The sequence below is a fragment of the Jaculus jaculus genome, chromosome 1 (assembly GCF_020740685.1).
Source record: "Jaculus jaculus isolate mJacJac1 chromosome 1, mJacJac1.mat.Y.cur, whole genome shotgun sequence".
Lineage (NCBI taxonomy): Eukaryota > Metazoa > Chordata > Mammalia > Rodentia > Dipodidae > Jaculus > Jaculus jaculus.
The window spans coordinates 168,729,252-168,743,301 of record NC_059102.1 but is presented as its reverse complement, the minus strand read 5'-3'; the positions used below and the strand labels follow the sequence as shown (position 1 = coordinate 168,743,301).

Sequence of the window (14,050 nt, the reverse complement as noted above, 5' to 3'; positions counted from 1 at the left end):
ACATAAAAACCACATGATAATTTCGATAGATGCAGAAAAGGCCTTTGACAAGATACAACATCACTTCATGATCAAAACATTGGAGAGAATTGGCATGGTTGGTTCATATCTTAACATAATAAAGGCAAAGCTCTAAAGGCCCAAATAATACTTAATTTAGAGAGACTGGAGGAATTCCCATTAAGATCAGGAACAAGACAGGGTTGTCCACTCTCAACTCGGCTTTTCAATGTAGTACTGGAAGTCCTAGCTCAAGCAATAAGACAGGAGAAGGAAATAAAAGGGATACAATTTGGAAAGGAAGAAGTTAATTTAGCTCTATTTGCCAATGACATGATTGTATATGTAAGAGACCCAAGAGACTCCATCCCCAAACTCCTGAAGGTAATTAACTCCTATAGCAAAGTAGCAGGATACAAAATCAATGCACAAAAATCAGTAGCCTTTCTTTATGCAAATGACAAAGATACAGAGATAGAAATAAGGGACATAGTCCCATTTTCAATAGCAACAACAAGAAAAAAATAAAATACTTTGGAATAACATTAACCAAGGAAGTGAAAGATCTATACAACAAAAACATGAAAACACTCAAAAAAGAAATTCAGGAGGACTTGAGAAAATGGAAAGACCTCCTGTGCTCCTGAATAGGCAGAATTAACATTGTGAAGATGACAATCCTACCGAAGGCACTATATAGATTTAATGCAACTCCAATTAAAATCCTTACAGTGTTCTTCACAGAGATAGAAAAAATGATCTCAAATTTCATATGGAAAGGCAAAAGGCCTCGCATATCCTAACATATCGTCAGCAAAAGAAATACCACTGGTGGCATCATCATACCTGATCTAAAGCTATATTACAAAGCCATAGTAATAAAAACAGCATGGTACTGGCATAAAAACAGGAGAATAGACCAATGGAATAGACTTGGGGACCCGGGCTTTGGGTCAAGCAACTATAGCTACTAGATATTTGACAAAGGCCTGAACAATATAGGCAATATGGAAACAATATGGAAAAAAGACAGCATCTTCAACAAATGGTGCTGGACAAACTGGATAACCACATGCAGGAAACTGAAACTTGATCCACACATTTCACCATGCACTACACTCAAATCCAAATGGATCAAAGACCTCAATATAAGACCAGAAACTCAAATACTACTGGAAGAAAATTTAGGAAGTACTATCCATGATATAGGAATGGAAAGAGACTTCCTGAACAAAACCCCAGTTGTTCACAATCTTAAACAGTCACTCAACCAATGCGATCACATGAAGCTGAAGAGTTTCTTTACAGACAAGCATACAATAAGCAAAGCCAATAGATTACCCACAGAATGGGAGAAAATATTTGTGGATTATCTAACTGATAGAAGCCTAATCTCTAGAATCTACAAAGAACTCAAAAATCTAAACAGTAACAAGTCAAACACCCCACCCGCAAAATGGAGCAAAGAACTAAACAGGCAGTTCAGAGAGGAAGAAAAACAAATGGCAAACACACACTTAAAAAAATGTTCATCATCCTTAATTATAAGAGAAATGCAAATTAAAGCAACCATGAGATTCCACCTTACCCCAATAAGGATAGCAAACATCAAAAAGTCAAATGAAAATAAATGCTGGCGAGGATGCGGAGAAGTAGGAACACTCATCCACTGTTGGTGGGCATGTATGATGGTACAACCACTTTGGAAAGCAATATGGAGACTCCTGAAAAAGCTGACTACAGAGATAACCACAGACCCAGTTATTCCCTTACTGGGCACCTACCCTAAACCCTTCAAACCACAGGCCAGAGAGATTTGCTCAACCATGTTTGTAGTGGCTCAATTCGTAATAGCTAAGACCTGAAATCAATCCAGATGTCCATCACTAGAAGAATGGATAACTAAGATGAAGTATATCTACACAATGGAATTCTTCACAGCAGTAAGAAAAAATGGCACAAAGAAATTTGAGGAAAAATGGTTGAACCTGGAACAGATTATTCTCAGTGAACTTACCCAATCACAGAAAAAAATTGCCATATAGTCTCATTCATCTACAGCACCTAACCTGAATCGACCCAAGATACCTTACATACCCAGCAAGCCTTTCAGGGACTAGACACTAGGATGGACAGGGAGGGATGGGAAGGCATTGAAGGGGTGGGAAACAGTAATCTAGACCCAAATGGCAATGGTACCATAAAAATCAACTTCCTAAAAGGCAGACCAAAGGGTTGAACCTTTACCAGGCCCTTACAGGAAACACTTGAACCACAAGACACTGGAAAGGGTAGGATCAAGTCTAACCTAAACCTTCTACATCTTCCCTCCCTCCCTCTCCCTCTCCCCCCCCCCCAACTCTTGTATATTAGTTATATTTTTCCACATTTTCTTAGTGGGCACTGAGGTGTAACTCCCAGTACGAGCATGGGGCTATTATCCACAATGAGCTTTTGATCAGAGAAACCTACAAATTTCCTAAAAGAATGACAGATTTCTGTCAGAGTACTTGATGACCCACCAAAGGTTAGTGGTAAGCCCCTATTGCTGAAGACACCATATGCAGCTGTCACATAAAATGGAATGGCATGGCTGGAAGCCAGGAGAGAGTCAGTCCCCAGAGAGTCAGCGTATCTAGTGCCAGAAGGTGCTACATGGGCGACTGGGGGAAATGACCAATATCTGTCCAATCAACTCATGGTCTAACCTACTTAGCAACAGATAACCTGTTGTGATGCCCACACAAGTGCAATAGTGGCACACAGCCATGGTGAAGAACTAACTAATCTTGATTTGGCTAACTGATCCCCTCAGTGGGACGGGACCCATAGCTGGAGCTGGGAAACAAGTCAGAATTATATCCAAACATTAGCCCACTCTCCAATATCAAGCTACCATCAATCATGGGCTACAAGAGGGCCTACAGCTATTAAGTTCTCTATAAAAAAAAAAAGTAAGGGTTATTTCATTTGTCCTGGTGCTAATTTACTCTCCATTGGAGAATCTGCTTCTCTTTTTCAGATAGATGTAGATCCCAAGGAGAGAGCCACCCCATCATACCTGAAAAGGGCCACGGCTGAAACTAAGGAAAATTGGCAAAGCAAGCAAGGGTGCTGTTTTCTTGATGAACTGGATACCAGCACAAGGGGGAAGGAGATCAACACAGAGAAAAATCAACTCCTACCAAATCAGAGAGCCAGAGCCTCAGAGGCCCCCAACACCTCATCACTGAAGCAGGCCAAAAAATGAACCCAACCTGGCTCAGGGAAATTTTGCGGAAGAGGGGGTGGAAAGAATGTCAGACCCACATGTTGGGTCAGAATATGCAGAGACATTTATTGTACCAATAACTGTGGGCTAACTCCACAATGCCCGACCCATATCCCTCAACAAGGAGGGGCCAGTGGGGAGGGGGTAGGTCATGGATGAGCCTAATAATGGTACCAAACTGCCTGTGTTTGCTGAATAGAAAACTAATAAAAAATATAAATTAAAAAAATATTTTCAAACTATCATACATGATAGAAAGACCAAATAATAGGAGGAGGTATTGCTGGAGCCCCACCCCTTTTGAGGATTTAGATCCAGTGGGTGATTGATGTGAGATGAAAGACACTTCCTTCACTAGTATAGAAATAGGAAGGTGCCCATGTGCCTATAAATGATCCTAATGAAATTCATTAGGTCACAAAAAACAAAGAAAAGATATGGAAGTAAAAGGGATGGCTTGCTAGCAAAAGGAAGGGGATTACTTGGAGTGAGAGGGGAAAAAAGGATAATGAAAGTAGGTGAATATGATTGAAATGTATTATGAACATGCATGTAAATGCCATAAGTAAGCACATCACTATGTATAACTAATATATGCCAATAAAAACTTTAATAAAGAAAGAAAAAAGAAAAAAAGAGACACATATGTGTCTTTATTCATCTTTATTCATCTGGATAAGCAGTGTGAAAAACAGTATTATAGGCAATGTACATAATAGCTGAAGGTGTTTCTACACTAAAGTTTTACTTTTAAAAACAAGTCAACTACAAATATAAATTTACCAAAAGTTTTGGAATTATAGTGGAAAAACAATAAAATACATTTGGTTAAGCATTCTGATATAATGATGTCAGGGTTGTGGGTGGGGTAAAGTACAGGTTTAAGAATGCTGGCATTGGGCTGGAGAGATGGCTTAGTGGTTAAGCACTTGCCTGTGAAGGCTAAGGACCCCGGTTTGAGGCTTGATTCTCCAGGACCCACGTTAGCCAGTTGCACAAGGGGGCACATGTGTCTGGTGTTCGTTGGCAATGGCGGGAGGCCCTAACGAGCCCATTTTCTCTCTCTGTCACGCTCAAATAAATAAATAAACAAAATGAACAAAGAATGCTGGCTTGGTCATCATTCATGACCAGAATAAGACACCTGCACCTTATCTGTGATTCTGCGTCATGTTATTTTTCTCTATCAACCAGATTTCTTTATTCATCAGAGAACACACATGTTCTGTTCTATCTTTCTAAAAGGCATCATTTTGGATCTTGCTTTTAAAGTTTTGGGACTTGTGACATTTCTCATAAAATTTGCATTTAGCATTCATCTTCTAAAAACTATTTGTCATGTTTTGAGAACAACAATTTCTTGTTTCCACAACCACATCTCCCATGGAGCATTGGAGTTTGTTGTCAGTCTCAAGGTTTTTTGGTCTTAATCACATTTATTGATCCCAGGCTTGGTTCTGAGATGTAGAGATGAGAGTGGAAGGGATGGTGGGGGCATGAAGGAGGAGGGTAATGAGCAGGACAGGGGCTGGGATTCTTTTGGGAGTCTATTAAAATACCTTTATAGGCAGCATAGCTAAAAATTATAATGTGAAAATTTAAGTTCATTTAAGCAAATTGGACATTTAACTTGAGAATACATTTGCTCACATGGGATCTAAAAGAAAATTTATTTTTCTTTTGGTGACTTAAATCTAGAATACAACAGTATAAAGAAAGTTGCTTGTCAGAAGAATAAGCCAGAGATGGAGAGTGAGAGGAAGTTATGTACATAGCCCGTGTTTACCAGAGGAAAGAGTGTGGTGGGTAAGCAATGTTAGCTCTATTATCTCTTCCTTTCAGACAGAGCTATGGTTAAAACTCATCTTGATAATATTGCCCTACCCCAAATCATACATTTCAATGTTCACTATTATGAAAAGTTAAAGAGCATGGCTATAGGAAACCCAGGTGTGGGTACAGAATGTGCTAAGCATTTCAGAAACAGGAGAGATGAAAGTTCGGGCATGAAGTAAGAGAGCGGTGTTCAGGTGATGCTCAGGGCCCTACTTGCGTTCAGCAAGGTAAGTATAGCATTGAGTCCAAACACTAAAGGCCATATCCAATTTGTTTCCTGCCCAAATCTCAAATTGTATTCCTGATTTTTTTTTTCTGTGCATAATAAACTATCATTTACACCTAGGAAACACCATAGAGTACTAGAGAACCATTATATGACTCCCAGATGTTCCCCAACAGAGGCAGGTAATTTCACTAAGGCTAGACAAGTGGATGAAATTGCTGTGGTTATTATTTTGGAATTTATGCTTAAATGTCATCTTGTCTAGAAATTCCTTCTTCAAACACCATGTATCCCTCATCAGGTAGGACTGTTGTTCCCTCCTCTGTGCTCTACCAGCTCTTGTCTCTGATCTACTGGGTCATCTTATAATTTCCCTTTGTTTTACTCTGCAAGATTTGGTATGCTGGGCTGCCCTGCTGAACCTATCTCTTTCTTTCTCTCCCTCTCAGTGTACAAAGTAATGAGAGCCCATGCCATTTTCTCAAATGTCTATCATACTTTGCTTATATTCACTTTTGCTTTAGCTCTAAGAAATCAGCAGGAAAGGGCTGAAATAGTGGCCTTCTTTGCCTGCTCAGGTTAAGAGCAGTAGGTAGCATGTGGCATTAATACATTTTGAATGAACATATAAGGGTTTATGTATAAGGTGTTATTTCCTAATTAAAACGGTATATTTTGGCTGGAAGGGTGGTTTAACAGTTAAGGTTCGTGCCTGCAAAACCAAAGGACCAAGGTTCAATTCCCCAGGACCAACCAGCCAGATGCACAAGGTGATGCAGCTTCTGGAATTTGTTTGCAGCTGCTGAAGGCCCTAGTATATTCTATCTATCTGTCTGTCTGTCTGTCTGTCTGTCTGTCTGTCTCTCTCAAATAAATAAATAAAGTATGTAAAAAATTTAAAAAACAGCGTATCTGTTAGATCGTTAGCTTCTTGAAAATGCAGTGAAAAGATGGCACCTGGATTAGTAAAATCTTGTTATGAAAGACATACAAGTATGCTCATTAAATTTTTCTGTTCATGTAGATATCAGAGTTTCCCCTGAGATACCTTATCACAAGGAAAATGGCCTAGGGTACAATGTATGTTGCAACTATTGAAAAAATTCAAGTTTATGTCTAGAATTCAGCCAAGTTGAAGCAGTGAGGACCTTCTGTGAACACCCCTCATTCATGTTGCCCTGAGGTGGCTGGCTATGATACCAGAGTGAGGAGCGCATTTGGCGCAGGCATATAGTTCAGATTTGCTCATAGAATTTTCTAAAATCCAAGTTCACGTCCTTTTATGTTTCCATTGTCCCTTACAATTACAAAGATCTCAACCTCAGGGAATCACTCTGATGTTTAGAAACGTTTAATTCTTTTATCATGAGTTTTATTTGTGTGTTTCTATATATATGATGTGCGTGTGGGTGTGAGTGGAGATCAGAGAACAACCCTGCAGCGTGCGCACTCTCCTTCCTGTTTCTTTCAGAGTGTCTCTCACTTGTGCTGCAGTGTGTGTTCCAGTTGAGCTGACCATGAGCTTTGGGGCTCTCTTGGCTCTACCACTCATTGCCATAGGTATATTGGGGTGCCACTTTGTGTTCACCTTTATGTGAGTACTGGGGAACTGAAAAGCAAGCACCTTGAACTTCCTAGCTATCTCCCCAGCTCATGGCTTAATGTTTAATTTAAACAGTATGTTGGTTAGTTTTAATGTATTTTAGTGTGAAAACCTACCTTTCATGCTCTATCAGTCATAGTTCATAGCAGTTAGAAGTTTGTCCCATTTCCAAGACAACCTGTTACAGACAAGTCCTCTAAACAGTGTCTAAGAGACAGGAAAAGAGTCCCCCTCTCTTTCTTTGAGTGTGTGTGTGTGTGTGTGTGTGTGTGTGTGTAAGAGAGAGAGGGAGAGAGGGACATAGATAGATAAATACATTGTAACTAATACCTCTACTCACAGTGCTTCGGCCTTGGGCCTACTCAGGAAGCTCTGTGTCTTAAATAGCAAGAGTGGGTTTCGTGCAATTGAAGAACTTGAGACATAGAAATAGCAGGGCTGTAGAAGACCACATCTATCTCTATTCTAAGGCTTTTATTTATCTTCTATATGCCAACTAAATTTTCATTTTGGGGTTTCATAAATCCTGCTGATGTCAGACAGGACTGTGCTCCAAGAGGCTCAAATTTCCTTATCTACCCTGCTTGTTATTCATAGACTTCTTTCTAAAATTTTATTTATTTCTTTGCATGTGCTTGTGTGTGTGCACACGCCAGGGTCTCTGCCTCTGTAAATGAACTCCAGGTACATGTACCACCTTGACTCTGGCTTTATGAGTCTGTCTGGAAAATTGAACCTGGGCCGGCAGTTTTGCAAGCAAGCACCTTTAACTCATGAGCTATCTCCTCAAGTCCCTTCAGTAGACTTCCTAATTTTGCTTTTCATTATCACAAGAAAAAAAAATCTGATTGATTTTAATCAGCTGGAAAGCTTCTCTGACCGTTAGCTTATGCATGAAGATAATTGGTGTTATGAGGCAAGCCACATCAACTGCTTGTCCAGAGCTCACTGAGAGAGAAAGTCTTCCAGGTCTTCATGTAACTGTTCTCTTTATTCCTGGATAGTATTATTGATAAGAATATGGATGCAGAAAATCAGAGCAGGGCAGATCTTGCTCTCCCAAACCCACAAGGGCCCTCTAGGTAAGCAAAGGGTATTTTTTTTTTCTATCTAAGTCACTTATGAGGACAGAGAAATTTATAGTGCTGGGCAGGTAGAAATGAATTCATAAATTTGTGGCTGGATTCATGTAGTTTAGTGCATATAAGGAGGCTGTTATATTTTCCTAGTCTTTCTCAGTAGTGGCTTGTGAACTGGAGATAACAGTTGTTTTTTTTTGTTTGTTTTTGTAAACCAGAGACATGTGTTTTGGGTATGAGGCAGGAGAGTGTGAACTACTCATGCAAATCTGTGATATGTGCTGGCGTAGGGGTTGAGGCTTTGCAAATGACCTCCTTCCTGATTGGTCTTTTTGAAACATAAGGTGTGATTTACTTGGTTACCAGATGACAATGATTTTGATACTTGTAATGAATGAAGATTAAAATAGGAACTGAGATGGAACTGTGGTCCTCTGACCATGTGTGCCACTCACAAAATATATTCAGATACATTTCTGTGTTGAGAGGATGGTGACGTGCATGGACAAGCATGTTTCATTGTTTGAATTTCACCTGTCAACCTAGATAAATGGAAAATGACCAAGTGGGAACCATGGGGTTAAGAGAATAGTTTTTGTCCTGTTTTTGGCATAGTTTTTGTCCTGTTCTGTTTCATGTAATCTCTTAGGCAGTGTTCAAGTGTTTCCGATCAGTTTCTGGGCCCCTCTGAGCTTTCTCCTCAGTCACTACTCTTAAGAGTTCAACTATAGGTTTATCTGGAAAACCCAAGAACAAAACTCTAGTTTCTGTCACTCAACAGCTTTATATAGGAAGTCAGAGAATCTCCTCATAACTGAATTTCTGGCAAAATTCACAGTGTGTCTGAAATTGAACTCTTGGATGTGTCTCCTCGTGACAAAATCCTGCCAGAGAATCCTGCCCTGTCCCCAACACAGTGGACATGGCAGACATTTTTGAAGAAGGAGTTGGAATTCCTGGGGGTGAGTGAATCACTTCCATTCTCAACTAAAATAAGGGTTGGCCCTAGGAAAGTGTATTTGGTTTAATCAATTATTTTCTTTCTTGGGTATTCATGTGGAATGAAAGGTCCTCCAAAATTCTTCATAGATGAGAGGTTTATTTGAGTTTAGTCCTTTTGGAAAGAGAGAAGCATTTTCTTGTAAAGACTTTAAAGTAGTAGGGCATGAATGGCAATTGGGAATGAAGGATTCATAACCTTTACTGATGACCATCATCATAGCTACATAAACAGAGGTAAAGGAGACATGTAACAGCCACTCAAGTGTCATCTTATGCTGTACTCCTTATACTTTTGTAAGGGCTGGGTTTCTTTGTTTTTGGAAAATATCACATTTGGATCACTTTTGAGGATAACCCCATACAAAAGAAGTTTCTCATATATTGTCCACTTGTAAGGAAATTGGTACACTCCTGACAAATGCCCTAACTTCATACAATTCATGTTTTCCATAGGTAACACAGATTCTTGTTGCTTTGATATGCCTTTGTTTTGGAATAGCTGTCTGCTCTACATTTGATATTTCAGACTTTGATGAAGAAATTTTCTCATCATTTAGAGCCGGCTACCCATTCTGGGGAGCAGTGCTGGTGAGTACTCATCTATTATTGTTTCTCAAATAGCATTTCTTTTGCTCATCTAGTTATTTATCTCCAGTATTAAGATGGGTGGTGAGTATCATCAAAATACATTATGTGCATTTACAAAATTATCAATAAATAGAATAAAATAATAAAATATAATATTTATAATTCTTTACATGTGTGGACTTGATATATATAAATGTTTATTGTTTCCAAAGCACTTTTTCATATGTGTTCTTTTTTTTTTAATTTTTTTTTTTGTTCATTTTTTATTTATGTATTTGAGAGCGACAGACACACAGAGAAAGACAGATATAGGGAGAGAGAGAGAGAATGGGCGCGCCAGGGCTTCCAGCCTCTGCAAACGAACTCCAGACACGTGCGCCCCCTTGTGCATCTGGCTAACGTGGGACCTGGGGAACCGAGCCTCGAACCGGGGTCCTTAGGCTTCACAGGCAAGCGCTTAATCGCCAAGCCATCTCTCCAGCCCTCATATGTGTTCTTTAACAGCCAAGGATTCTTAGCATAGTTAGCTGTGGGAAAAACCTTTAACATACTTTTATCAAATGAAATGTTTGAGACTACTAAAAGTTAAATGACTTGACTAAGAGATATGTGGCTAATCAAAACTGGACCTGAATTTTCAGGATCTGATTCTAGGAAAATATCCTTAACACAAAATTGCATGAAAAAAATATATAGTCTCTGTTCATTAACAATTTGAAAAGTGACCTTTATGAAGGGAGGGGAAAGAGACTGCTCAGTTGCGGAGATAAAGTTTCGCAGGTGTTTTTGATGAACTTCTAATTATGCTTCAGGTACTTTTGTATACTTACTTACTGGATTCTTTTTAACCATTTTTGCTGTCAGGAAAATATGTAAACATGAGTGAAATCACAAGGACATATAGACTTCCTGAGGCATAATTAATATTTATCTTATCAAATGTCTTTCAGCTCGTACAGTCTGAATCTTTTAGAAAATGGCTTGCATTTTCAGTATCAATTTATAATCACTAAATCTCTCCTTATGTATATTTTTATAATTATTATATGACCATATGGATATATATCAGACTTTGGAGGTATACCTCCTATGGATATTTTTCTGTTCTAAAGTAGCTGATGGTATAACACAAAGGGTATACATACAGACAAATCATAACAATAAAATGAGCCATGCTATAGTTACACACCAGATGTTCCTAGCCTTTGCCACTCTAAGGAAGTATCAAAATCATTGTTACCTGGTAACCAAGTAAAAATGAAAAATATTAGGTCCCATGCAAGAACTAATGAATGCAAACCTGTATTTTTTTTTGACAAGGTTTTCCTATGTAGCTAAAGTTGAACTCAAACTTATATAGCCCAAGTTTGCCCTGTACTCATGATTCTCATACCTCAACATCCTGAATTTACAGACATGTGCCACTATGTTCAGCTCAGAACCTGCATATTTTTTTTTATTTGAGAGAGAGAGAGAGAGAAAGAGAGAGAGAGAGACAGAGACAGAGACAGAGACAGAGAGACAGACAGAATGGGCATGCCAGGGCCTTTCAGCGGCTGTGAACAAACTCCAGATGCACGCGCCCCCTTGTGTACATGTATGACATTGCATGCTTGTGTCACTGGCATCTGGCTATATGTGGGACCTGGAGGTTCAAACAAGTGTTCTTAGGCTTTTCAGGCAAACGCCTTAACCTCTAAGCCATCTCTCCAGCCCAGACCTGCATTTTATTAACACTTTCATATGATTCACATAAGCATTTAGTTCTGAGAAGTACTGCATAAGAACTAAGAATGAAGTATTTTCTCATGAAAGACATTACTAGATAGTTTTATTGAGCACCTAAAATTTAACTTTCTATTTGAAAGGATCACATGGAAAGCATAGTATCATTATGGTTTTTTCCATTTCTTTTTGGACAGTTTGCCATTTCTGGATTTTTGTCAATTATGTCTGAAAAGAAAAATGCAATGTATCTGGTGAGTTTCAGTTTCATCTTCATTCATTCTTCTGAAGGTAAATATGTGATTTTTAAAATTTTGTTTTATGTTAGAAGGATTTTTGCAACACTAGCTGGATAAAATCATTGGAAACACAAGTTGTGTTATTTCATATACAGTGACGTTTACCACTGTTTAAGGAAATGCAGGCCCTGTCCTCACGAATACTGACGTATTATGAGATACACAACTGGCTTCCAATGCGGACGGCTATTTGAGAACATACTGTGCAGGCTTGGTTCACTTTGGCTGTTTGATTTGGTACCCGGGACTGAACCTAGGGCCTTGTGTTGGTCCATTGAACTGCGCCATGTTATTCTTGAATGCAGGCTCAGAAAGAACTAGATATTTACTAAATAATGAGTATGGTTCAAGGCATTCCCTCTTGAACTAAAATTCTGAACCAGCCTAGAATTGCGGCAGGCAACCAGCTCGAGATGCAGATCAGTTTATTGTCCGCAGACAGGTGCAGGACGAGGGTCGAGTATTCTTTTCTTGCCATCAGGTAAGAGGAAGCCTGGGAGCAAACGCTGTGAGCAGCATCTCTGCGGGAACAGCGACTGTCATCCTGACCCTCAACCTGAGCAGCGGCTTTGTCTATATCAGCTCCTGTGAGGACCTCCGTGAGGACGACGGCTGCTTCCTGGCTTCTTTTATCACTGTATGTATTTCCTGTCAAAAACATAACTTTCTGGGTTCTGATCTAAGCACAAAGCGTTCTTCCCTCTTGGTGGACACAATATCTTATTTAGAATCTCCATCTCAGAATACCGTGTCCTCTGGGTTCATTCAGTCCAGGGGACTCATAACCATACCACCCAAGCTTAGAGTTATTTTCGCTAAGAGTCCATATCCTGGTTTCACATGGATGTGTCAGTTTGTAAAGTCTGATCACGTGGGGCCGATGAAAACAGGAGCTGTTGTAAAGGAGAGGGAGCTTGGGCACATCTGCCCTGTGACTTTGTCTTTTGGATTGATTGTTGTTCAACAGGAAGTTGTGGCCATGTTGCTGTTTCTCACAATCCTCGGGCTTTGCAGTGCTGTGTCACTCACCATCTATGGGATTGGAGAGGAATTCAAAGGAAACAGAGTAAGAGGAAACCTGACATGAAATCCTGAATGTGTGGTTTATTACCTGAACTTTACAGAAGAATTTTTTTTTTCCAGAGAACTATTTGACAAACATTTATTGATTTTTTTCTAAACCCTACATTTTACTATATATGTTTATTTTTAAACATATTTTTATTTATTTATTTGAGAGAAAGAGAGAGAATGGTTGCACCGGGGCCTCTAGCCTCTGCAAACGAACTGTGAATGCATGTGCCACCTTGTGCATCTGGCTTACATTGGACCTGGGGAATCAAACCGGGGTCCTTTGGCTTTGCAGACATATGCCTTAACCACTAAGCCATCTTCTCCAGCCCTAAATCCTACATTTTAAACATTTATGTTATACACTGAAGTAGCACACATTCTATAGCATAGGCCCCTGAGGATGAGGACATAAGTGGGGTTTTATAAGCGTTTCACGTGGACACTGTGAAGGAGGCTGAGCATGAGCAATCAGTGCACAGGCAACATGTGCCAGAGGCATTTGGACATCTGGCCTTCCTTACATGCATTCGTGCCTTTTCCTTAAAACAAACAAACAAGAAAAAAAAAAAACCTCCTGACTTTCCCCTTTTTATTGCTAAATAAGCCTTAAGTTTCCATCTTAATTCATGACTACAGCTGCACCGTTGCTCTTTCCCACATTCACTCATATTTGGTGACAATTGCCAGTGTTCCTTGCACATATATTTACTCAAATCTGATAATGTATTTGAGGTAGTCACTTATTTTTGATACATACCAGTCTTTGCCTTTTTCAACCACTTTCCTTCAAATATAAATTAATCTAAAGATATACCAAAATTTCAGACACAGAATGATCCCACTAGCTTGTCACTGACATGATTTATTTTGGACCAGTTGGCCCGTCTATTTCATGTGGTTTACTAGACATGAAGGGGTCAATTAGAGTAAATGAGAAATGACATTATATTTGGAAGGCAAAAGGAGAGGAGATGTACCACTACAGCAGACCTTCAGAAGAAATTGAAAATTCTGGGCAATTGATATGAAATGATTTTCTTTTTTCAGGTCCCAGATGATCGTCTTTATGAAGAATTAAACATTTATTCACCAATTTACAGTGAGTTGGAAGATAAAGGGGAGATGCCTTCTCACACTGATTCATAAGAATCCTGTGAGCAGAACATTCTAAGTCTCAGTGAAGAGTCCAGAAACCAGTCCTTTAATAACCTTTAAGAGACTATCAGCACAATTTCTGCTGTCTCCTAACTGTGCCAGCTTTACATTAGATCTGCTTTCTACACTGCAGATCATAAAAATAACTCCTCATGTATAAGGTTGATAGACTCATATCTTTCCTGTTTTGTA

General features: G+C 39.3%; 1 protein-coding gene across 1 annotated transcript; it reads left to right on the top strand.

Moving 5' to 3' along the window:
• Nucleotides 1–7,956: 7,956 nt before the first annotated feature.
• Ms4a2 (membrane spanning 4-domains A2) lies at nt 7,957–13,849 on the top strand. The gene is made up of 7 exons (XM_004667575.2): nt 7,957–8,018; nt 8,854–8,977; nt 9,471–9,605; nt 11,528–11,584; nt 12,111–12,266; nt 12,597–12,695; nt 13,751–13,849. The coding sequence occupies exons 1-7, from the start codon at nt 7,957–7,959 to the stop codon at nt 13,847–13,849; spliced, it is 732 nt and encodes a 243-aa protein (XP_004667632.2).
• Nucleotides 13,850–14,050: the final 201 nt, after the last annotated feature.

Coding starts and splice junctions, on each gene's coding strand:
- Ms4a2 (XM_004667575.2), top strand. CDS start 7,957: ATGGATGCAGAAAATCAGAGCAGGGCAGATCTTGCTCTCCCAAACCCA. Junction 8,978..9,470: donor AGGAGTTGGAATTCCTGGGG/GTGAGTGAATCA, acceptor TGTTTTCCATAG/GTAACACAGATTCTTGTTGC. Junction 12,696..13,750: donor AGGAATTCAAAGGAAACAGA/GTAAGAGGAAAC, acceptor TTCTTTTTTCAG/GTCCCAGATGATCGTCTTTA.